Source organism: Alnus glutinosa, chromosome 7 (assembly GCF_958979055.1).
Source record: "Alnus glutinosa chromosome 7, dhAlnGlut1.1, whole genome shotgun sequence".
Lineage (NCBI taxonomy): Eukaryota > Viridiplantae > Streptophyta > Magnoliopsida > Fagales > Betulaceae > Alnus > Alnus glutinosa.
Genome location: NC_084892.1, coordinates 24,154,427 through 24,180,110, shown reverse-complemented (window position 1 = coordinate 24,180,110; position 25,684 = coordinate 24,154,427). Strand labels below are relative to the sequence as shown.

The following is a 25,684-nucleotide window of genomic DNA, read 5'->3' as shown; positions in this document are numbered from 1 at the left end:
TTTTCACATAGTATCAAAATCACTGGTTTCTTGCGATGATGGACATTTTCCTCTCGTTGTTATCTATATTTTTGGCCATTAATTGCCACACGTGAGGGGACGTATTAAAGTGTCTCACATCGCTAAGATTTTTTTTACCTTGACACTTTATAAGTCATGGTGTCCCTTTCTCTCTTAATGCGTATTTTGAGAATGTCAATGAATCTATGAACTTTTCACATTGTACATCTTTTATACATCACTTTTTAAAATAAACTATTAAAATTATGGAAGCCAAAAGATATACAGAAATGTGCAAAAATTATTTTTCGACCCATTAAGCTAAAAATTCATTCTCCAAAAATTATTTGAAGAATTTTCGATATTTGAAAAGGGAAAATAATTTTCCAAAACTTTGCCAATGAGGGCCTCGACTTTTTAGATATTTTGTTGTTAGCACTTTTTATGGTCTGCTCCTGCTGCAGCTCAGGACTTCAGGACTCAGGAGGTTTCAGCTAAAAAGCTTCACAACTCACTCCCCAGTGTTACATTTTCATCAATCACCCAAAAGCCACTCTAAACTAAACATCTTCCGCTGCAGTAAAATGGGCACTGCCGGTGAGGCAGAGCGTGCCTTGGAAATGGAAGCGTTGCGCAAGGAGGACTCGTCTTGGCACCTTTGCCGGGTCTCTTTCCGGTGAGGCCTCCGCTGCTCACTGTGTTTTCCCTTACAATTTGGGAGTCGGAGTCGGATAATAGTAAACACAAAATTCAGTGTCCAACGCATCGTTTTATGTTGCTTTTTCTTTGCGTTGCGATCGCGGGCCTCTCTTTGAAAACTGATCGCTTAGGTTTTCGTAAGCTTGCAAGCATTTTGTTTCTCTCTGTGTAGTTTGTACCATAACTGAAGTTAATTGGATGATCCCATGGATTTGATTTCTGTAGATGCCATGATTGAATGACTTATGTAACTGTTTATATTTTTCTTTTACTTTCCGATGACTACAAACACTTCATTTGGACCTTGGATCAAAATATAATAAAGGAAATTTGATAAGGATAGAAATCCTACGTGATAAATGGTGATTTTTTTATCCAAATTAAAGGGATTTGTTTATCCTAATTAAAGGAATTGGTTTTATATTTAAAATTATTCAAATAATTTGTAAACCTTTATAAATAGAGCATTGTAAATGATGAAAAATCAAGGAAAGATGTAGCCTTTAAGGCTTTCACGTGTGGATGTAGGCCTGTAGCAATTCCGTGTCTCTCTTTCTCTACTCTCATCTGTTTACTTTGTTTCGAAATTTCTATAAAATTAAATTAAAAGTGGTTTACATTCTTTATTTGGAAGGAGTGGCATATTTGATGAGAATACACAGCGAGGACTTGATGAATATTCAACATTGTTTAGAGTTGCCTCCAGAACTTGATGGATTTGGGAGGGAGAATAACTTTAACACTATCATAGATTTTTACTCCCCTCTTAGTTACTTTTATATTTGGTTGATTTTTTTTTTCCCTCTTAGGAGACCATAGGAGAAAATGATGTACTGCAATAGTTACCTTAAGCCTATTATTCACATTTGCTCTACTACAATCACTTTTGAAAGTGCACCGCTTTCGTTTGAGTCTGCTTCCTGATTGTGTGCACAGCTCTGCTGAACATGGTCTTCTTATAGAGTTTGGAAGCCAAGACTTGGAAGATATGCTATTGCATGACGAGGAAGCTCTTACGTGTCTTCGCTTTCGTTCTACTCCTCTTCAAGGTGATGACTGCACTCACATCAAAGAAGGAGAGTGTGTTCTTGCCACCCATAAATCACAGTTTAAGAGTAACTTCTATGATGCCAAGGTTGAAAAGGTACACATCCTCTCCTTGTAGATTAGTTGCATGGAAAAATAGCAAGGATTTCTTTATTTGATACAAGGACAGTTGGGTTCATAATGCGTGGACCTACAAGAACTGGTTGGTAGTATTGGAATTTGGCCATAATCTATCCAATGTGAGTACACCCATTTCCCCAAAGCAGATGAGTCAAGTATGTGAAATACATTGTGGGTTTCTGTTGATGTGTATTGAAGTTTATGTCATTATTTATGCTGGATGTATAATTATTGGAATGCTGTTTACTAATTCAGTTCACATTGCAACAATTAATAATTATCAGGTAGTCAGAGTAAGACACTCAAAGAGGGTCCATTGTAGATGCACTTTCACAATCAAATGGCTTCACCAAGATCTGGAAGGGGAAACCCTCACTGTGCCATCTAGTTCAATCATGAAACTAGCAACTAAAAGCATCAATGTCCATCCAGTTGTTGCTGTGTTCTTGAAATCAGTAAAACAGATGCGTTCGTCCTGTTCATCTCCTTCTCCAACTGTACTCGAAGAAACCAATAGTGAAATGGACCTTAATTACTTCCTGGAAAAGCAAATAGAAGAGATCAACAGTTCAGCTAATGCATCCAAGGAGGGAATTTCAGAAGACATTTTATTAGGTGTTAATGGTTGGAATGCTACTCCTTACTTCATCAATTTTATCTATTCAAGTGTTTTGCAGTTTTCCTTCTACTTTTTCTTTTCTCTTCTTTCTTTCCTGCCTTTTCTTTTTGGGCCCATGGTACTGGGTGAAGACTCTGTTGGTTCTACTGATACTATCTGGCAGATGAGCCTCAAACCTGAAACACCTTTCTTAAGCACTGCAACAGAAATGCTGCACTTTGATATTCATGTAGGAGCTTCAAGCATATGGGCATCACTTAGCATAAAGCCAATCACATAAAGTAATTATGGTCAAATATATCCATACTATTTTTTTCCTGTAATGTTATTCTTTCTCTTGGCTACAGAAATATTTACATAGCTCATTTCACCCATTTTTCATTATTAATGTTGTCTCTTTTGTTGCTTTTATTGTTGAAGTTTATTCACCCCTTGTTTGTGCACTATCAATGTGCTCTATCTACTATGGTTATGGTTTTATTATTGGACAAAATATATCTGAAATCCCCCTCCCCCCCCCCCCCCCCCCCCCACACACACACACAATCACACAATTTACACCCTACTTACACTTCGACCTCTAAACTACAACTCATTGCAACTCGAATATGAAAACTACCAAAATGTTAGGAGTTATCCCCTAGGTCAGATTTGACTGTTATTTTGGATGGAAAATGTTGCACGTGAGCGGCACGTGCTTCTAAATTATTTTGAACTTACTAATCTACCCTTATTGTGAAACAACATCATTCTAGAAAAAAACTAATGCTTGTAGATGAGGCCTTTGTCGTAAGAGCAGTGGACATGCGGCCACCCCCATTTATTGTGGTAGGGGTGGCCGCGTAGCTACCTTGTCTATTGTGACAGGAGTGACTAAGCAACCACCCCCATCTATTGTGGGAGAGGTGGCGGCGGTGGGAAAGGGTGGTCACGCCGCCACCCTCATCTATTGTGGGAGGGGTGGCTAGCCACCACAATCTATTGTGGCAAGGTATGGATATGCGGTCATCCCTTCTTTTGTGGGAGGGTGGCCGCATAGCTACCTTCATTTATTGTGGCAAGAGTAACCACACAACCACTCCCATCTGTTGTGGGAGAGGTGGCCGTGGTGGGAAAGGGTGGTCGCGCTGCCACCCTCATCTATTGTGAGAGGGGTGGCTAGCCACCCCAATCTGTTGTGGCAAGGGATGGATATGCGGCCATCCCTTCATTTGTGCAAGGGGGTGTTCGCGCCTTCACCCCCATTTATTTTGGGAGGTGGTCACCCCCATTTGTTGTGGGAGAGGGTGGCTGAGCTGCAAACCCTTTGTTTTGTGTTAGGGGGTGGCCGTGCGGCTACCCCATTTGTTGTGGCAGGGGATGGCCGCGCGGCCGCTCCCATCCTCTGTTGTGGCAAGGGATAGCCGCACAACCATCCCCTTGGTGGCTAACTTCATCTACCATTTGTTGAGCATACCTTGCCCCTTTTTTTTTTTTTTTTTTTGGTTAAGTAATTCTAAAATGGTGTGTTTCAATTCAACACTTGTAATGACCAAGAGAAAACGTTAGCCACATATGCACTATCACTCCAAAAAGACTAGTTAAGTTACAATTGAAGTTTTCTAGAATCATTTAGAAAACTCAGTCTCACCTAGTAAGGAACTAATGTGTGACTTAGTACTCATGAGTGCCTTTATAACCCACTCACTCAATGTGGACAATCCGCCTACCCTATGTGAGACTAACTTTCTGAAGTGTTACAATATATGAGTAAATTTGTCACAAAAAAAATGCCTCAATGTCATGTGCAGCTCACTTGCGACGTTTTCTGTCAATATTAACGGCTAAATCTGACCCATGGGGTAACTCGAAATATTTTGGAAGTTTGTAGGTCCGAGTTGCAGTGAGTCGTACTTCAGAGGTTGAAGCACCAATGGGGTGTAAATTTTGGTTTGGGTGGGGTTGGGGTGGGGGGGGGGATGTAATTTATCCCTGAAATCTTTTTATGTCTTTGCTAGCCTAGATGCATTTTTGCCTTTTCACTTGTGATGGAAATGATGTTAAAATCAACAATGAGGCTTTGAAGGTTTCACCAAGTGCACACAAGTACAAAAGCTCGAGTATTGAGCTGTGCTTGCAAGGCACCTCTAAGGATATAAGATGATAAAACAGTTCTAAGTTATCCTATTAGTAAATCTTAATAGTATGAGTTGTTGCAAATATCATATATTCTCCTTATTGTGAATGCAGTTGATAACAAGGAACATAGACAATGGAACACTGTCACAGTATCCAAAGTAAGCATTTCACATGCTCAAGTTCCTCATGATTGGAATCAGTTGAATAGGTCAATACAGAAGTCAAGAGAAATGCAAATAGAGTTGCAAGTTGAGGGTCAACCACCAGCTGCTCTTTCCATCCAAGAAGAGCTTCCAGAAAACAGGTCCCATCTCAGTCCTCTTGCTGCTCGTGCAGCACTGGCCTCATTAATGTCAACTAATCATGGACATATTACAATGGATGGGACTAAAATGTTCATTTCTTCTGTCTTTAATAACATGCCAACGAAGGATAAAGTTCCCTCAGAGATATCAGATGCTTCCATTCCAGTAATTTCAGACGCTGATGAGATGGTAATTCCGCTCATGTCAACTGAAAGTAAGCCTCAACTTGTGGACTTCTCTTCTGGAATAATAACCAAGGGCAATAAGAGGGGCAATAGAGTCTCAAAACTCACTAATTCTGGAGTAACTTTACAATGTTTGTCAAGAGAGAGGAATGTGAGGCAGCCTAATAAAGCTGCTAGAATAACTCGCTCAACAGTTCAGGAAGGTACTGCAATTCAAAATGACAATGTTCAAATAAAGATTTGTTCTGAAGACATGAACTTAAGGGATACAACCAACAAGAGAAGGTTGACCCGTTCAGTAGTTAATGAAGAAAGGGAAAATCTAGTTATTGAAGTTAAACAAGCTTTGGAAGCTAAGGAGTCAAGTCATATTACAGAGTCAGATTCCCCTAAAGGAAGTTTTTCTCCAGAGCGCAATGTGTCTAAAAAGAGCAGTGGTGGATCAACAGAGAAGAAAGCAATATCTTCACCGGTAACCAACCAGAGAAGGCTGACCCGTTCAGCAGTTAATGAAGAAAGGGAAAATTTAGTTATGGAAGTTAAACAAGCTTTGATAGCTAAGAAGTCAAGTCGTATTACAGAGTCAGATTCCCATAAAGGAAGTTTTTCTGTTCCAGGGAGCAACGTGTCTAAAAAGAGCAGTGGTGGATCAACAGAGAAGAAAGCAATATCTTCACTGGTAACCAACCAGAGAAGGCTGACCCGTTCAGCAGTTAATGAAGAAAGGGAAAATTTAGTTATGGAAGTTAAACAAGCTTTGATAGCTAAGAAGTCAAGTCGTATTACAGAGTCAGATTCCCATAAAGGAAGTTTTTCTGTTCCAGGGAGCAATGTGTCTAAAAAGAGCAGTGGTTTATCGACAGAGAAGAAAGCAATATCTTCACCGGTAACCAACAAGAGAAGGCTGACCCGTTCAGCAGTTAATGAAGAAAGGGAAAATTTAGTTATAGAAGTTAAACAGGCTTTGGAAGCTAAGAAGTCAAGTTGTATTCCAGAGTCAGATTCCCCTGAAGGAAGTTTTTCTGTTCCAGGGAGCAATGTGTCTAAAAAGAGCAGTGGTGTATCAACAAAGAAGAAAGCAATATCTTCCCCGGTTGATGCTGAGATTAGTATCCCGATTGAGGAAAGAAATAAAAAGCAGATGCCCTGTGCTGTCAAAACCACTCAGCAAAGAGAAGGTTATGTAAATGAACTCAAAATGTGGTCTATTATGATTTTTATTTCATGTTCAACTATGATAATTATATTTATTAGCCAGCCTGATCCCAATTGCTGAGCATCTGATATGCATTTTTTTTTTTTATTATTATGTTTCTCATGGTTGCAAATATTTCTCCATGCTGACCATCTGCAAATTTATTCTCTTTACTTACTGTTACATTCTGGGCTTCCATCCCCTTTTAGTGTCTTCAAGATCTACCCACGAAACATTTTAGTGCCATCATTAGGTTTCTTTCCACAGATTACTCCTAGACAAATCTCTGTTTCAACAAACGCTTTAAGCCACACTTTGTCTCCTTTGAGGGTTAACGATGTCTTTTTTTTTTTTTTTGGTCTTGCTCTTTATCAATTGTGACAGAAGGCTCTGAATATAACAAACCAATCATTCCAATTTCTAACTAGATGTATGTAACCCAATTTTTGTTGTGGATGGAATTACAAATCAATGATGTTGATACAAGTAATTCTTGTATTATGCAAAACTATTGATTTTGAATAAGAATGTTCCTGGCTGATAGGTCTTGCTTTGCCAGTATGCATTTTTCCTCATCCCAGCATCCCAAGTCAAATCTTGAATGTTTAACTGCTTATTTTTCTCTTCTAATAGCATTTTGTTGTTACTGGTAGCTTCCAAACTTGTATAACATATTCCCAGCCTATCATGAATCTGATTAATTTCTATGTTTCTCATGATTTATGATGGTTTCTTTCTAGCTAATAATAGAAAATTCAACAATCTGGGCTTAACCTTGATTAAAAAATCTCCTGAAAAAGGCTTAGCCATTTCCTTGTAAAACAAGGCAGGCTAGAAAACTGGTAAAATGTCCAAAAGAAGTAAATACTGGTGGGATGATTTTGCACAACTGATTGTGCCAATGCAAGGAGGTGCCACTAAACCATGGGTCACGAACCCATCTTGTTGACTATTTACTGGTGCATTTATTTATGTTTATATTTTTGGACAGGTATGACAGCCTTGCCTACCAGCAAGGCTAGCTGAGTCTCCATTAAGATGAAGGATAATTTGAGCCCTTCCTCAGGGCATGGGATCCACTGCCAACGGGCATTTCTGCCTAGGCTGGGTGGAAACTTAATGCTTGTGCAACTTAGGAACAGCTTGTAGCAGCTACACTAACTGATAATATTTCTTTCTTTTAGAATATCTTTGTTTTAGGCTTAGCAATGATTTCATGTGTAGTATAATATTGCAGGCAAAGTTTCAGGCAGTAGTCTAGGCCGGAAGCGGAAATCAACTTCTTCCCAGAAGCAAGAGCAGCGGTTTTCTCCCAGACTAAAGTTTCTCCCTAGGACTCGCTCGCAAAACAAGTCTTAGCTGATATTTTTTCAGAAGTGCTACAAATACAAGTTCCAGGAGTACGGCAATAACAGAACTGTCAGAGGTAATACTTGACTTCTTTGATGATGTCTTGCTTTGCATTTTCTCAATGTATTACCCTTGATATTTCTTAGGCAACTTTTCCAAACAACGACCAGAAATGTAATGAAGAAAGAAAGAAAGAATGAAGAAAGAACTGTGTATATTATTGCAAGTAAGGTAGGTTGATTCGAGCTCAACCTAAGCTCCAAAGAAAGAAACAAAAGAAAACAAATGATCCAAGATTTCCATGACTGAATCCAGAATCTAACTCTGTTTATAAAGCTCGACACTTACAACTGAAACTAACTGTTACAACTGAAACTAACTGTTAACTACATTACAATACACGTGTACGCCTTCTACATGCCCTCGTGTACTAACCCATAACAGTCCACGTGCACCAACCGCTCGGCTAACTTCTCTCTTAGTTAGCACTACAATCCCCTCCCCTTTAAAGAACCTTGTCCACAAGGTGGGGAAATCTGGAACATAAGTCCCAATAAGGCTCCCAAGTTGCATCCTCCACAGTGGTGCCTTTCCAGTGAATTAAAACCTCTGATAGTGACTGATTATTAACCTTTCGGAATCTACGCTGTAAAACAGCTGCTGGTTCCGGCTGAATCTCCCCTTGAGCATCCACTGGTGGCAAAGAAGGTAAAGGAACTGAGTGGTTACCCAGCTGTTTCTTAAGACAGGAAACATGAAAAACAGAATGTATGTTGGAATCAGCAGGCAAGGCCAACTTATAAGCAACCTCACCTACTTTACTCACAACTTGAAAGGGTCCATAAAATCGAGGACTCAATTTCAAACACTTCCGTAGTGCTAAAGTCTTCTGCTTATAGGGCTGCAGTCTGAGATACACCCAATCTCCTTGGACAAAAGATCTTTCACTATGCCTCTTATCATACTGAGCCTTCTGTCTTTCCTGTGCAGCAAAGAGGTTATGACGAAGGATAGCCAAAATCTGCTCTCTGCTATGAAGATGGTCCTCCATTGCTTGATTACGAGTTGTACCCGGAATATATTCGATCAACTTTGGTGGAAGGACACCATATAAAACCTGAAAAGGTGTAAGCTTCGTAGATGCATGGAAATTGGTATTATACCAATACTCTGCCATAGCCAACCAAGAAGACCAAGTCTTCGGCTTTTCACCTGCATAGCACCGCAGATAATGCTCCACACACTTATTCACAATTTCTGTTTGACCATCCGTTTGAGGATGATATGCAGTACTCATAGCCAACTGAGTTCCTTCCAACCGAAATAATTCTTGCCAAAAAGAGCTTGTAAAAATGGGATCCCGGTCACTCACGATAGAACAAGGAAGACCATGCAACTTGAAGACATTGGTCATGAAAATATGAGCTACTTTAATAGCTGTAAATGGGTGAGAGAGAGCCATGAAGTGAGCATACTTACTGAGCCGGTCCACAACTACTATAATCACACTAAATCCATTGGACAAAGGGAGACCCTCAATAAAGTCCATAGACACATCAGCCCAAACTCTTGTAGGTACGGGCAGAGGTTGCAGTAAGCCCGCCGGTAAAACAGTCTCAGCTTTATTTCTTTGGCAAGTATCACATAATTTCAAATAATGCTTGAGATCAGAACGCATACCAGGCCAATAGAAGTCCAACTTGGCCCTATGGAGAGACTTTTGGTACCCTGAATGCCCTGCAGCTGGACGATCATGTACCAAGTGCAAAATTCTGTTCCTCAAAGATTCGACAGGACCAACATATATCCTGCCCTTATACAAAAGCAGGTCATTCTGGATTGTAAAGGAGGGATGACTAGCATTGTCAGCCTTCAAGTCCTGAATAATCTGAGTAATAGCAGGATCATGTGCATAACTAGCTTTAATATCCTCCACCCAAAGAGGATTAGGAAAGGTTAATAACATGAGTTGGCCATCCTGCTGAGATACTTCTTCATCTTCTATCTTTCTTGACAAAGCATCAGTCACAATATTTTCTCTTCCTGCCTTATACTCGATAGTGAAATCATACCCCAACAACTTTGTGATCCATTTTTGCTGAGTAGGTGTACCCACTTTCTGTTCCAACAGAAATTTCAAACTTTGATGATCAGTTTTTATCTTGAAAGATTGCCCTAACAAATAGGGTCTCCACTTCTTTACTGCCGAAACTAGAGCCAACAACTCCTTTTCATAAGTGGAAAGATGAAGAGCTTTGCCTTTAAGAGCCTTGCTGAAAAAGGCTATAGGATTAGAAGCTTGCATAAGCACAGCCCCAATGCCCACCCCGGAAGCATCACATTCAATAATGAAGGATTTAGTGAAATCCGGTAATACCAACACAGGAGGTGAGGAAACTGCCTGTTTCAAATTGTTAAATGCTTCTGTGGCCTCTGGCGACCAAAGGAAGGAATCCTTCTTTAATAAGGATGTAAGAGGGGCTGTTATTTGACCATAGCCCTTGATAAACTTCCTGTAATAACCCGTGAGTCCAAGGAAACCCCTTAAAGATTTCAAAGACTTAGGAACTGGCCAGTTTATCATACTCTCTATCTTAGCCGGATCAGCCTTAACCCCTTCAGCCAAGATCACATGGCCGAGATATTCCACCTCTTTACAAGCAAATTTACACTTGACTGCTTTAGCAAACAGTTTCTGATGTAATAGAATCTCCAAAACTACCCTCAAATGCACCAAATGTTCCTAATCATCCTTGCTGTAGACTAGGATGTCGTAAAAAAAAACCAATACAAACTTTCTTAAATGAGCCTTGAAAACATGATTCATAAGACCCTGAAAAGTGGAAGGTGCATTGGTTAGCCCAAAGGGCATTACCAAGAACTCGTAATGACCCTCATGGGTTCTAAAAGCTGTCTTATGCACATCATCAGGTTTCACTCTAATCTGATGGTAACCGGACCGAAGATCCAGCTTAGAAAAAATTTTGGCTCCATATAATTCATCAAGTAGTTCATCAACTACTGGAATAAGAAACTTATCCTTAACCGTAGCTTGATTCACAGCCCTGTAATCCATGCACATTCGCCAACTCCCATCGGCCTTGCGAACCAATAGCACTGGAGAAGAGAATGGTGATTGACTAGGCCGAATTACACCTGAATCCAAGAGGTCTTTCACTATTTTCTCAATCTCCCCTTTTTGATAATGGGGATAGCGGTATGGCCTAACGCATATAGGTTGAGTTCCTTCCTTCAGGACAATTTGGTGGTCATGAGAACGCATCGGAGGTAAGCCTTTAGGCTCCTCAAAAACTGCTGCAAATTCCTACAATAATTCTGCCACCAAAGGGTTCTGCTGTGGCTGAAGTGAGTCATGATCTACGGATGCAACCATTTGTAAAACTAAACCCTTCTGTTTAGCTTTAGGAATTCTAGAAAAAATATGACCATCCTCCCACACCGAATCAGTAGGAGCAAGTCCTTTCCACAACACTCTCTTAGTAAATAAAGAGAATTCCATGGTTAGCTTGGAAAAATCCCAAAGAATGGGACCAAGGGATCTCAACCAATGAATTCCCAGCACCATATCACAGCCTCCCAAGGGCAAAAGATAGAATTCAGCTGAAAAATTTGTGCCCTGAACCTTCACTGGTAATGCTGGAGAATACCCTTCAGTATGAACTATCTGTCCATTAGCCACCTTAATAGCCAATCTACTATCTTTATGAATAACTACCTGAAGTTTTGCAACCACCACTGGATCTACAAAATTGTGAGAACTTCCAGAATCCACCAGAATAGTGATGCCAAATGATTTGACCGATCCTAACAATCTCATTGTTTCAGGATTTGGGGAACCCGTGATAGCATGTAATGATATCTCTGGGTGTGTCTCTTCTACTACTTCATTTTGTAACTTGTAATCTTCCCCAGAATTATCTATACCTTCACTTTCAGGAATCATCCAATGCTCATCACTAATCAACTCACAACCCTCCATAAGAAACACCTTCCGCCTTTGACACCTATGAGCAGCATTGTATTTTTCATCACAATAATAACAAAGACCCTTCCGACGTCTTTCTTCCATCTGAGTTGGGGTGATACGCTGGACTTGTAATGCTGGTTTTGTTTTTCCCACAGGAAAACCTACTTCAGTAGAATCACTCTTTCCAGCAGGAATAAGCCCTGGTTTAGGAATATTACTCTGGAAACTATTATTGTTCTGTTGAAAGAAAGAGGTGGTATGAACCCCACTACTTCTATAATTCTTCCTGCTACTCAAGACAAACTCTTCCTGAATCTTAGCCAACCCAAAGGCTTCATTCAAAGTTCCAGGTTTCAACAACCTTAAAGGAAATCTTATCTCATCCCTTAACCCACTTAAGAAACAACTCAATTTATACCCTTCAGAAAGCCCTTTCAATCTATTCGAAAGCCTTTCAAACTAAGTTTTATAGATGGCAATAGAAGAGGTCTGTCTCAAACGAGTGAGAGCCTCCATTGGGTCATCATAACAATTAGGACCAAAACGAACTTGGATAGCTGATTCAAATGCTTCCCAAGACGTGAACAATCCTAAGTCAGACGCATCTTGAAACCACACTAAGGCATCCCCTTCCATATAAAATGAAGCCATGGGAACCTTATATTCAATAGGTGTATTGCTAAAATCAAAAAATTGTTTGACTTTAAACAACCAACCTGAAACATTTTCGCCATCAAAATGAGGAAAATCCAGTTTAAGACTTCTAACCTGAACATCCGGACCATTACCCAAACGAGTTTTTGGAAAACCAAATGAAGATTCTCCCGTCTCCCGGTTATGCCGACCCTCCAGAGGACCCTGTTGCACAAAAGTCGGCGTTTCCATTCCAGGAACCGAGTTCCGTGCCATCATCACCTCCAAGAGTTGATCCATCTTTGACGATAAATCCTTGATGTCCACTCCGTGTTGATTAATCTGATTCTGCATCTGCGTTTGTTGACTTTGCATTTGAGCTTGCTGGCTTTGAGAAATCTCCCACATCCCCTTCGCGCTCTCCATTTGCTGCTGCAACTCCCGTACTCTTGTACCTTCCGCCATGGATTGCACCGCTCTGATACCACTTGTAATACCCTTGATATTTCTTAGGCAACTTTTCCAAAGAACGACCAGAAATGTAATGAAGAAAGAAAGAAAGAATGAAGAAAGAACTATGTATATTATTGCAAGTAAGGTAGGTTGATTCGAGCTCAACCTAAGCTCCAAAGAAAGAAACAAAAGAAAACAAATGATCCAAGATTTCCATGACTGAATCCAGAATCTAACTCTGTTTATAAAGCTCGACACTTACAACTGAAACTAACTATTAACTACATTACAATACACGTGTACGCCTTCTACATGCCCTCGTGTACTAACCCATAACAGTCCACGTGCACCAACCGCTCGGCTAACTTCTCTCTCAGTGAGCACTACAGTAAGCAAGGGAGAACCAGGGTTAGATATGGAACTTTCACAAGTTAGGCTTGTTTGTAGTAGGATCTATGAAGTGGATACTGGATAAATGAGTTGCATATATCAAGCAAAAAATTAATAGGACTTCTCTGGGCCTTGCCATCTGTTTATGCTCTTCCCTTTTATATTTATGTGCAGTGCAGGATGAGTATTAAAGGAAGTAGACAGTTCGGGAAGGATTGAATGATGCTATTTCTTGCACCACCAAAAACACAAGGTGAAAGAAAAAAAAAACGATGCTATTCCCACTATTTTTTTGTCCACTTGCTGATGACCATATATGATGTCACTGTGGCCTTTAGCATGTGGAGGGTACCCGATCATTAGTTGTTTGAGGTTGTAGCGGAAGCAAATAGTGAGACTTGCAAACATGTCCCTTAATCCTTACAGAATTTTTGCCCAAAAAACAAAAAATAAAAACAAAAAAAAAAAGAAAAAGAAAAGAAAAAGAAAAAGAAAAAGAAAAAGAAAAAGACAAAGAAAAAAAGAAAGCAAGAAGGGCCCTTGGTAATTCTCTGCAACTTAATTTTCCAGATCAATTGGGAGTGATTCTACACAGACCCAAGTGTAAATTCTCAAAGCCCAGGAATCTATATTACTCAAATGCAACCTTTGTGATTCTAGGCTGTCAACTACTTCTGCCCCACTAGAGTTGTAGAGTTGAACCCATTTTCCTTTTGGAGTATTTAGGGCATTACAACTTTTACTACAAGTATCATACAAATTGGCATGCCAGTTCACATGACATTTATCTAAGCATTTTCCTTTTGCTAACTTCATAACGAGGTTACTCATTCTATAAATCAATGCAAGTAGGACATAAGTTTCTCGTATGGCCGCATCGCAATCCATGCATTTTTGTGAATGTTGAAAAATCCTCTTTTGCAAACTGAATAGGGTTGCATTCCAGCATGGTAAAAGATGCATCTATAATTGATTACACAAAACCGCAGCAAAGAGGAGAAATTAATAATCTATGATCTATAGATTCTTATAATCTCATTATTTGCAATAACTATTATCTATGATCTATGTCGTAACTATTATTTTCTCATAATAGTATTGTAGTTGTACTACTTGTATTAGGCTTGTACTCCTATAGTATCATGTATTTCCTATATAACCACCATTTGAAATATACATATACTATTACTAATGTAACACCTAGGAGAAAATAATAAGCTATAGAATTATAAGATTTAAAACAGAGAGGGCAAAATGCAGACTTATGATGCATCACAAGTGATAATAAGTTAAGCACGGGTAGGCCCACGAGCATTTGGATAACTAGGGAAGGACTTTAGGCTAGAAAACTTATGGAAATTTTAGCAAAACGAAGTGCCACGTGTCGTCCAGTGTTAGAGCGCAGGAAAATGGATGCCAAGATTTGAATATTTATTGAGCGTATTTGAACAACAGAGCATCTCCAAGTGTCGAGTCAAGATCGAATCTTCAATTTGAGATGGACGATCAAGATCTTTTCACGTGCGGAGTTGACTGATTTGACGTACGTTTTAATGTTGAGTGTCAAGTCACGTTTGAAAGGGCTAACATGTTGTTTGACCAGAACAACATCTCCACGTATCAAATTCGACGTGATGCTAACTTGACGCAAATTTAATGTGTCTGACTTGACACAGTTTGAACGCCAACGAATAGTTTCGAAAAATTTGTGTCTATTTAAGACAGACGAGTTGGAGGCAAAAGAAATCTTCGTCTCCTTCCTTTGTTTTTGAGAACCAGAGAGAGAGAGAAACGAGAAAGAGAGAGAGGAGGAGCTGGAGGCAAAAGAAATCTTTGCCTCCTTTCTTTGTTTTGAGAACCAGAGAGAGAGGAGGAGGAAATAAAAGGAGGAGATAGGGAGAAGAAGAAACTTGGAAGGAGATCCTGAATGTATGATTTTTCATCCTCTATCTTCCTTCTCATTTTTCCTTGATCTATGTTTGATCATTGTTGTTATGATATTTATGAAATTTTGGAAATGTTTGGTTGTAAATTTGGAGTTTGTTGAAAGGTAAGAGTGGGAGGTTAGGGTTTAATCAAAAGATGAAAATTTTGACATAAAAAGTAGATTTTTGAGTAGTCTGTTTGGTCAGAGCATTCACAACAGCTTCCCTATAGGGGTCCTGTTTCCTAAATTTTAAGAAAAATTTCAAGAAAGTCATAAAAACCATCCCACAACAGCTTCCCTATAATTTTCTATTCTCTGAAAAGTGAACAGTACTTCCCAATGCATTGGGAAGTACTGTTCACTTCCCATCTTATTTTATATTCTTAAAAAAAACACTCTCTCCTCTCACGGCTCTCTCACATTGCACGCAACCCCTTTTTCTTTGCCAAAACTCATCGGATGAGTTTTCCTCTGTAGCTGTGAGCATGAAGGATAGGGCAGTGACTGAGGTGGCCATGCTCCAGAGCCTCAGAACGAGGTGCGCCAAGTCAGCCTTCTGAGGCACCGGTGAGCCCTTCGTTTCAGAGGGCCTCATTGTGCACAGACTCCCCACGAGTGGCCCACTCATCTTGCCGCTCTCCGCCTCCTCCGATGCCTTCCGGTCACGAAGATCCCAGACCCACCGGCCCGGCCCTGGCCGATGTTGGTGACGCACGGCTGACTGATTTGGGATCGTGACGAGCACGGCCCATCATTTGGGTTCGTGACGAGCACTATCCTCACTGTCGGAGACCCCATGCCGAGATAAAGGAGACCCTGGACGGGTAACTGCTTAATTGCCAAAGCCCTGGACGGAAAGCCTGCCGATGATGGTGGTTTTGGTGTGACAGATTGAGAGTCTGGGCGTGGGTGTGAGGACGGAGAAGACGAGAGAGGGAGAGAGAGAGAAGAAACGAAATGAATAAAAAAAGAAAAGGAAAAAGTAAAAATTAATATTTTAATGATATAGGAAAAAGTAAAAGGAAGTTGCTCTAGAGATTTTTTTAATTGGGAAGCAAAAAGTGATTTTGTTCCCTATACATAAGGAAAATGATTGGAAAGGGAAGGGAAATTGCTAAGAATGCTCTTAAGATGGAGCGTAGGGATTGTAGGAGGGGGGTTATAATAGAAAAATGGGGATTTGGAGGGGTTTCACGTGGAAAATAATCGGAGCTGTGTATTCCCGTTTGAACTTGGCTGAAGTAGGGAGCTCGGATTGTCGGGCGTTTGAACTATGTTCGGACAAGGTAGCCCAGAGAGCTTTTGTTGCAGAAAGGTTGCACTTCGTTCGACCGGTGTAAGCCACAGAGTGCTTCGTTCGAACATCAATTGCTAGACATTCAAACGAGGATCCTTGGGTTGTGAAAAAACTATGGTTTTTCATGGGGAGAAAGGACCATCAAGAGTTCGGAAGGTGTTTACGGTGTTCAAGGGAAATAAATTCTAACGAATGGATATAACAATGTACAAACGAAATGCGGGAATCACTAAGCAAAGGATAATAGCAAGAGTTGTAAGTAAAATCTCCAAACCAACAATACTAAATTATCTTTTACATGCAAATGTTTGGATTTGAATAAAATGATTTATCGTGAATTGTTTTACCTTATATGCGAAAGTGAATAGACTGCATGTGTTGTTTAAATTGTGATATGGGCCATGTCCGTTAAGTAATTTCATGAATAGTAATGTATGTTGAAAAAACATGGTTTACAAAGTGTTTGAGAAAAAAGAATTTAAAGAAATGATGTTATGTACATGTGATAAAGGGGTAAGAAATGAAAGTGAGTTTGAAGAGTTAAGGGAAACATAACAGGTAGGTAAGTAAAGATTATAAGGTTATGGGATAAGCCAGTCGTTGTAACATGGGATAAATCAGTCCTGATGACAACCTAATCAACAATCACAGGATAAGCCGGTCAAAGTTACCCTTGGATAAGTCGGTCGTGTTGATCACGGGATAAGTCGGTCCTGGTAGTCACGAGATAATTCGATTGTGGCTATCACATGATAAAGCGGTCATGACGTTGGACGTTAAAGTAACGATCAAGAAACAGATTAAAGGAAATGTTATACAATGTAAACTAAGAGTATAACAAGAGCTTTGAGGATTAAAAAAAAAAAAAGCATCACAGAAGAAATATGGTTATGTACATATGATAAAACATGGTGCATATTTTGGATTAAGGTATGTTGCTTATAAACTGTATGATTATTTGTTAGTTTTCAATGATGGCTACCTATAGTATTATATTTATGGATGTGACCTGGAAGCAAATAGAATGTGCACTGTTTTATGTTCAAAGATAGGAAAGTTTCTCTTTAGTTTTAAGGAAAAATGAAAGATTTGGTGTTTACCTCTAAAAGGGTTTCCTTCAAGGAAATGGAACATGAGTTTTAAGTTAATGTTTTATGCTATTCTTCAATAAGACAAATGGTGTTTAAGGATTTTCAAAAAACAAGAGGGAGAGAATTTTATCAAATAAGGGCTCACATTACACACACACACACACGATTGGATTGAGTTATTTACTTATTGAGCCATTGACTCACAGTTTTATCTGTAAACTTTTTATTCTACAGTCATAACCGACCAAGAGATGGGTGAGCGGGATGGATATATACATTATGACTCATAGGAGTATAGGGTTAAACTTTTGGAAAGTTCCTTGTTGGGCATATGGGTGCATATCATGTTGTATGGGCCTACGTGCCCTTCTGGTGTTATGTAATCTGTATAAGATATGACAATGAATAGTATTGTGAATATGTCACTTGAATGAAGTTATGTCATTTCTAGTGCTCTAGTTATTTTATGAGTAGGTAAATTTGAGGTTTCACAAAAGATTTTTTTTAATTTATTTTTTATATAATTTTCCCGTCAGTCATAGTCAAAGATTAGTAGCAATGTCACATGGCAGTTATGCTATTTCATACCTTGCCCCGGGATGTTACCATCAAAGTTACAAAATTTCATGTGATGGCCCTATTTATCAAGTAATTAAATTTATCTTTTTCTTTTTTAAAAGGAACTAGGTTTTGGGATAAATAGTAATTAATATTTAGTTTTAATATCAAATATGATGTTTGGAGGTAAAATTTATAAAAAGAAGATTTAAAGTTTCAACATTTTGGTGTACGAATTTATGACAAGGAAGTGTTCTGAAACAGTTCAATTACTGTTCAAGGGTTTTTGTGTAATTTTTTAGGATGAAATTAAGAGGAAATTAATGGAAATATATTGATAATTCTGATAAACAGATTTAGGCCAATTCGAGGTAGCCACCCTCCAGTACTTAATTCTTCAAGTTTCAGGATAACCCTAAGAGACTACCCTTGAGGCTTTATATAGAGCCCTTACAAAACACAACCCTTAAGTAGTAAAACGGTAACAAGAGAATCAAGACACAAAACGACAGCACTAAGGCTAAAACGCATAACCCTAGGCCAGACCCAAAAACGCACCGTCTGCTATCCTTCTAGAAGCCAGCTGGACACAATCATCAACCTAAATCACTTCGGACGCTGCCACATAACTGGCGTTGAACTCCAATTCTCCTTCTCTTCTCTCTTCCACGCCCAAAAGACCGCACCTTTACCTTTCTCTCCCCCTTCCCAGAACGCCGTGCGACAATACCCCTCCGATCAAAACACCTTGCCCACAAGGTGTGGGTAGGCGGTTTTGAGATTGTGGAATTCTTCCCATGTGGCGTCATCGGCTGTCTGTCCGTCCCAGCGAATCAAGAGTTCTATTAGAGGCCGATTATCCTTCGGTCGTGAGCGGCGATCTAGCACTTCTGCGGGTTTCGGTCGAAGGACCTCGTTGGCGTCAACTGGGGGTAGCTTGGGCAAGGCTACGGAGGCCGATCCGAGTCTCGGTTTCAATTGGGAGACATGGAAGACGGGGTGGATCCGGGCCTCCGGTGGGAGGTCAAGTTCGTACGCCACCTTTCCTACACGGCGGGTGATACAGAACGGTCCGTAGAACCGTGGTGCCAGTTTGAGAGCTCGGCGGTGAGAGATGGACGTTTGGCGGTACGGCTGCAGACGCAGGTAAACCTGCTGGCCGATCTCCAGTTCCCGTTCGGTACGTTTTAGATCCGCATATTTTTTCATCCTTTGTTGTGCATGTTTGATATTCTGGCGGAGGAGATTGAGGATTTGCTCGCGGTTGCGCAGCACCTCATCTACTGCCTCCACACGGGTGGTCCCCGGAACATAGCTTAGGAGTCTTGGGGGGGGGGGGGAACACCATAAACGGCCTCGAAAGGGGTCATCTTGATGGTAGAATGCCAGGAGGTATTGTACTAGTACTCTGCCCAAGGCAGCCAGTAGGTCCAATGTTTAGGGCTGTCCTGAGCAAAACAGCGCAAATAGTTTTCGAGGCATTTGTTCACCACTTCCGTTTGACCGTCAGTCTGCGGGTGGTAACTAGTGCTCAGTTTAAGGGATGTGCCCTGGAGCCGGAACAGCTCCCTCCAAAACAGGCTAGTAAACGTAGGGTCCCTGTCGGAGACAATGGATTGGGGCATGCCATGGAGTTTGAAAACGGTGTGGATGAAAAGCTGTGCGACCTTAGTGGCTGTGTAGGGGTGAGAAAGTGAGGTGAAATGGCTGTACTTTGAAAGTCGGTCGACCACCACAAGAATGACTGAATGGCCTTGGGACGGGGGTAAGCCTTCCACAAAGTCCATTGATATGTCAGTCCACACCCTAGTAGGGATAGGTAGAGGTTGGAGCAGCCCTGCGGGGTAAGAATTCTCATGCTTGTTTTGCTGACACACATCACAAGCCCGAATGAACTGTTTGATCTCCTTCTTCATTCCCTTCCAGTAGAAATCCCTTTTTGCCCTCTGTAGAGTTTTGTCATACCCCGAATGTCGAGCCATGGGGTCACTATGTATATACTGGAGCACCTGAGCCTTGAGCAGGGGGGATTGGCCCAGCAAGATTTTTTGCTTGTAGAACAGGAGTCCATCACGGAGTGAGTACTTCCGGGTGTCCAGATCATTTCCTTGCCATTTAGCCATCAACTACTGCAACTCTGGATCAACAGCATATTGCTGTTTTAGTTCCTCAATCTAGCTGGCCACGGGAATAGTCAGCATGGATAGGGATGGATCCTCCTCCTCCCATCCCTCTTTCCTGGATAGGGCATCCTCCACCCTATTTTCCACCCCCTTTTTGTATTCTACCACAAAATCATACCCGAGTTTCGAAATCCATTTCTGCTGGAACGGGGTCCCCACCTTTTGCTCCAACAGGAACTTAAGGCTCTGTTGGTCAGTTTTAACCACGAAGGACTGGCCCAATAAATAGGGCCTCCACTTCTGAATTGCCAAGACCAAGGCAAATAATTCCTTTTCGTAGGTAGACATGTGTAGAGCTTTACCCTTAAGGGCCTTGCTGAAGAAGGCGATGGGGCGGCTGCCCTGCATCAGTACAGCCCCAATCCCTCTGCCACTGGCATCACACTCGATAAGGAAGGGCTGAGTGAAGTCGGGCAAGGCCAATACCGGGGCGTGTGTAACAGCCTCCTTGAGGGCTTGGAAGGCTGCCTTAGCCGGTTCAGACCAGGAGAAGGAGTTCTTTCTGAGCATATCCGTGAGGGGTGCAGCAATGGAGCCATAACCCTTAATAAACTTCCTATAATACCATGTCAAACTCAAGAGGCCCCGTAAAGCCTTAAGGGTTCTAGGAAATGGCCAGTCCACCATAGCTCTTATCTTACCCGGGTCTGCACAAACCCCCATGGCAGAAACTATGTGTCCCAAGTACTCAATTTCCGAACACCCAAACCGGCACTTGGACATTTTAGCAAAGAGTTGGTTTTGCCGTAGGAGGTCTAGTGTTTGGGTGAGATGAGTGAGATGAGAGTCCAAGTCCTTACTATAAATCAGGATGTCATCAAAGAAGACCAAGATGAACCTCCTTAGGTAGGGTTGGAAGATATGGTTCATTAGACTTTGGAATGTAGATGGAGCGTTGGTTAGCCCGAAGGGCATTACCAGGAACTCATAGTGGCCTGTATGAGTCCTAAAGGCTGTCTTAGGGATATCAGCCTCAGCCACCCTGATTTGGTGGTATCCAGACCTTAAGTCCAGCTTAGAGAATACCTTAGCACCCCATAGTTCATCCAATAGCTCATCCACCACAGGGATAGGAAACTTGTCCTTGATAGTCACCTGATTTAGGGCCCGGTAGTCCATGCACATCCGCCAAGTGCCATCCGCCTTTCGCACGAGCAAGACCGGGGAGGAGAAGGGGTTGTGGCTGGGGCGAATAACACCCGAGTCCAAGAGTTCTTGCACTATCTTTTCAATCTCCTCTTTTTGATAGTACGGGTACCGGTAAGGTCGGACGGAGACCGGCTGTGCGCCCTCTTGCAAGGGAATCGAATGGTCGTGGGCATGGTGAGGGGGAAGGCCCTGCGGATCTTGGAAGACATCCGCAAAATCCGTGAGGATCGAAGAAATGGGGCCTGGCAGGATGGAGGGTTCCGAAGTGAAGGACCGATGGGGAGCTTGTGGGGCTGGTCCCACCAACTGTAGGAGAACTCCTTTCTTCTCATGTTTGGAGAGCTTGAAGGATTCACTATCTTCCAGACTCAGGCTGGGGCCCTGTTGTAAGCCCTGAAGCAGACATCGTTCTCCTCCAAACGTGAAGGCCATTGTAAGAGCTGTGAAGTCCCAAAGAATGGGCCCTAGGGTCCGCAGCCACTGGATGCCAAGAACAGCATCACATCCGGCCAGGGGAATGAAGAAAAAATCAGTCTGGAAGACCAGGCCCTGAAGCTTAACTTCGACAGCCCTACAGCGACCTGGACTGGAGATTTCCTGCCCGTTAGCGACCTGAACTATGATACCGTCATGCTGCCACGGATGGATGCCCAAGGTAGCAGCCAACTTCGTATCCACAAAGTTGTGGGTGCTGCCTGAATCAATCAGGATGATGGCCTTGCCGTACTTGATAATGCCAATGATTCGCATGGTTTTAGGGCTAGGCGTTCCAGTAATGGCGTTTAGCGAGATCTTCGGGAACTCTTCCATGACAAAATCGCCCGGATCTTCTTCTGCAGGCTCGGGTGTTTTCCCAGGGGGCTCGTCTTCCTTCTCCACTGCTTCCAGTAGAAATAACTTAGGAGTGGAGCACACATGTCCTCGGGTCCATTTTGCATCACAATAGTAACAGAGTCCCCGCTTGCGGCGGTCCTCCATCTGGGCCTGCGTGATCTTCTGGACAGGGACAAGAGCCTGACTCGGCTGGTTGCCCCGCGGAGGACAAGGACCAACGCGGCCCTGAGGCTGAGTGTTTGGGGTGCCTCGGGAGTGCGACCAGGGAGCTCCCCTGATCGGACCAACCGGTAATTCAGAACTCATGCTCCGCGATGAGTGGGTAAACTGCGAGGATTTCCAGACAGGGCGTGCACTCTTAGCAGAGTTGAGCACACACTCCTCCTGAATTCGGGCAAGTGAATAGGCTTCCACCAAATTCTTTGGATGAAACATCCGTAGGGGTAAGCGGATATCCGCCTTTAACCCACCTATGAAACAACTCAGCTTGTGAGCTTCTGGGAGGTTGTGGACCTTAAGAGCCAGTATATCAAACTGGTTCTTATAATCCTCCAACGACCCATCCTGTTTCAGGTTGGAAAGATTTTCCATGGGGTCATCATAAGGACCCCGACCGAATCGGGTTTGCATAGTGTTCACAAGGGCGTCCCAGGTGGTAATAGTGTTGCTTGCCTTAAGTTCTTGGAACCAGACAAGGGCCTTACCGTCCATGTGGAAAGCAGAGATCGAGAGCTGCTGGTTGTCGGGAGTGCCATAGAAGTCGAAGAACTGCTCTGCACGACAGCACCAAGTCTCCGGGTCTTCACCATCAAAGCGCGGAAACTCCAACCGAAAGGACTTCGGTTTGATTCCATCGCCGGTACTAGTCCCCTCCTGGTGGGAACCTCCACTGCTCATTCCTTGCTCCAAATTGCGGAAATGCGGACTGGACTCCGTCCCTGCCCTGGGTGAACGCGGTCGCTCATCCAACAGCTTCCGGACCAGTTGGGTTAAATTCTCCACAGCCGCCCGTTGATTCTGCAATTCAGACCGCGCGATCTCCCCACTAGTAACCATCTCAGCCTGCAATTGGGTGAGTTGCCCTTGCAAGTTCTTCAAATGCTGGGATTCATCAGCCATAGCAGCAGATCTGGTTTTCATAAGTCAAGGATCAAGGGCTCTGATACCAATTGAAACAATTCAATTACTGTTCAAGGGTTTTTGTGTAATTTTTTAGGATGAAATTAAGAGGAAATTAATGGAAATATATTGATAATTCTGATAAACAGATTTAGGCCAATTCGAGGTAGCCACCCTCCAGTACTTAATTCTTCAAGTTTCAGGATAACCCTAAGAGACTACCCTTGAGGCTTTATATAGAGCCCTTACAAAACGCAACCCTTAAGTAGTAAAACGGTAACAAGAGAATCAAGACACAAAACGACAGCACTAAGGCTAAAACGCATAACCCTAGGCCAGACCCAAAAACGCACCGTTTGCTATCCTTCTAGAAGCCAGCTGGACACAATCATCAACCTAAATCACTTCGGACGCTGCCACGTAACTGGCCTTGAACTCCAATTCTCCTTCTCTTCTCTCTTCCACGCCCAAAAGACCGCACCTTTACCTTTCTCTCCCCCTTCCCAGAACGCCACGTGACATGTTCATTGTGACCTTATTTAATTTATTATTATTATTTTGAATAAAATGATATCAAATTATCATATATCAAAGAGAGACCCGTTGCTCAGTAAGTACAATACTTTGAATAAAGAAAAGACATTCCTCAAGCCATACTTGGTCTAATAATTGTGACATGATTAGTTTCGTTATTTGATGAGCGCTTTATTAGCATCCCTTTGAATGTGCCGAACAACATATGATTGAAAACTATGGAGCCATGTTTGAGTATCCTCAATCAGTTGGCCAAAACTACTACAACAAGGATCACCTTAGCGCAAAGCATTCATGATGGTTAGGGCGTCTTTTTAAAAAATCACTTTATGAAAACCCAAGTCACTCTAAAAATTTACAGCATTCCAAGCTACCACTACTTCCTCTACAGTCGGCTCATTGCAACCTTATTAGACAAGAATCATATCCATCTCATTTAAAATAAAAAGAAACTATTTTTTTTATCAATATTTTATTTTATTGCATCTAATAGTATATATAATATTATATTATTTAAAATTTTTAAATGACACGATGACCTCTTCACCCAGTGATGTTATGTAACACTCTTGTTAAAAAAAATAAAAAATAAAAAATTCTTTAACCATAAAATACCTGATATCTATATCACTTGAAGTAAAGAGAATTCTATTCCTGTGCGACCAAAAATTCTCCTTTTCAACCTCTAACCAATCATAGTGAGTCCTTCACTTTCTTTCGAAAAAAAACAAACAAAAACAAAATGACAGATATATTTTTAATCTCCTTGTAATCAATTCCCATAAATCCCACGCCTACAATGAATTAAACCTAAAATATTTTTATTTTAGAAAAGAAAAGAAAAGAAAAAAACCCCACTCAATCATAAGATCATTAATGAACTCTGCTTCAAGTTGAAATTGTTTCTGCCCCTAGTCTTCAATTCATGTTACAAATGAATGGCTACGCCTGTGAGACCAGGTTAGCCGTAACCTGCCACACTTGGCGTGGCGCACGCCCCTTACCCTAGGGCAGAGGGACCTCCATCCACCATTGGTGGTTAACAAATGGGATGGGCGTGTACAGCTCATCTGATGATCGTGGGGCCACCCTGTAGTTAAATTCTAGTGGGATATTCGAGATAGAGACATGATATGTTGCCACGGTGCCATCCCATGACATACGGACAGAAATTTCTTATTTTTGTAATAAATTTTTTACCACTCACATATAAGATAGACATGTGTCCGTTAACTATGTAAGAAGCACATATTTTTTTTTTATTAATGTTATTAAAAAAACATGTAAGAAGCACATGCTATTAAAATATTTATTTCTCACATGTCAAGGGGCACATGTCAATCTTAAATATGGGTCGTAGGAAATTTCTGTCCATGACAAACTATTGATACAATTATTAAATTTTTCTTATTAAATAAAAAATCACAAAATCTTGTAAATGGGTTATGGTCTAGTTTTGTGTTTTTTTATTTTTTTACAAAAAATTTCAAAAAAAAAAAAATTAAAAAAAAAATTCAATAATTGCATCAATAGTAGTGTGACCGGTGTCTTCGGGTGACAAAATATCATTTTTCAGTTCGAGTACAATGGGCTCCACTGGATCAGTAACTGGACAATCTCATTTAACACCCAATCCACTTGCCTTTACTGTTCCCAACAAGCATCCACAGCCTTTCATTTGGGTTCGAGAGCAGAATTTAAAATTGATGTAATTTTTATTAAATTAATATTGTTTTTAAAAAATAAGATGTAATTTTTATGTGTTTTTAATTTAAGCTTATATTTGTCCTTAAAGCATGAGATTTATACATTCATTTTTAATATAACGTTCTTAGAACATTTAAAAATAACGTGTATTCTAAAGACAAATATCAATTTAAAAGACTAAAT

At 41.2% G+C, this 25,684-nt stretch overlaps 2 protein-coding genes across 6 annotated transcripts; one reads left to right on the top strand and one right to left on the bottom strand.

Annotated features, from left to right (window-relative positions):
- Positions 1–472: 472 nt before the first annotated feature.
- Positions 473–17,852, top strand: LOC133872864 (uncharacterized). Of its 5 annotated transcripts, none has more exons than XM_062310496.1 (7): positions 473–676; positions 1,636–1,843; positions 2,151–2,490; positions 4,715–6,271; positions 7,538–7,714; positions 13,277–13,355; positions 17,652–17,852. In XM_062310496.1, the coding sequence occupies exons 1-5, from the start codon at positions 585–587 to the stop codon at positions 7,645–7,647; spliced, it is 2,307 nt and encodes a 768-aa protein (XP_062166480.1). In that variant the 5' UTR covers positions 473–584; the 3' UTR covers positions 7,648–7,714; positions 13,277–13,355; positions 17,652–17,852. The 5 variants fall into 5 exon arrangements, with proteins under 5 accessions (XP_062166480.1, XP_062166479.1, XP_062166477.1 ...); XM_062310495.1 differs by having other exon boundaries at positions 7,526–7,714; positions 13,282–13,355; XM_062310493.1 differs by having other exon boundaries at positions 7,526–7,714.
- A 2,297-nt stretch (positions 17,853–20,149) lies between these two features.
- LOC133873353 (uncharacterized) lies at positions 20,150–23,260 on the bottom strand. Its single transcript, XM_062311070.1, has one exon. The coding sequence runs from the start codon at positions 23,258–23,260 to the stop codon at positions 20,150–20,152; it is 3,111 nt and encodes a 1,036-aa protein (XP_062167054.1).
- Positions 23,261–25,684: the final 2,424 nt, after the last annotated feature.

Excerpts from the sequence above, each read along its gene's own strand:
- LOC133872864 (XM_062310494.1), top strand. The coding sequence starts at position 585 with ATGGGCACTGCCGGTGAGGCAGAGCGTGCCTTGGAAATGGAAGCGTTG. Across the intron at positions 1,844-2,150 it reads ATGATGCCAAGGTTGAAAAG|GTAGTCAGAGTAAGACACTC; the intron begins GTACACATCCTC and ends AATAATTATCAG. Across the intron at positions 6,272-7,525 it reads AACCACTCAGCAAAGAGAAG|GCAAAGTTTCAGGCAGTAGT; the intron begins GTTATGTAAATG and ends ATAATATTGCAG.
- LOC133873353 (XM_062311070.1), bottom strand. The coding sequence starts at position 23,260 with ATGGCTGATGAATCCCAGCATTTGAAGAACTTGCAAGGGCAACTCACC.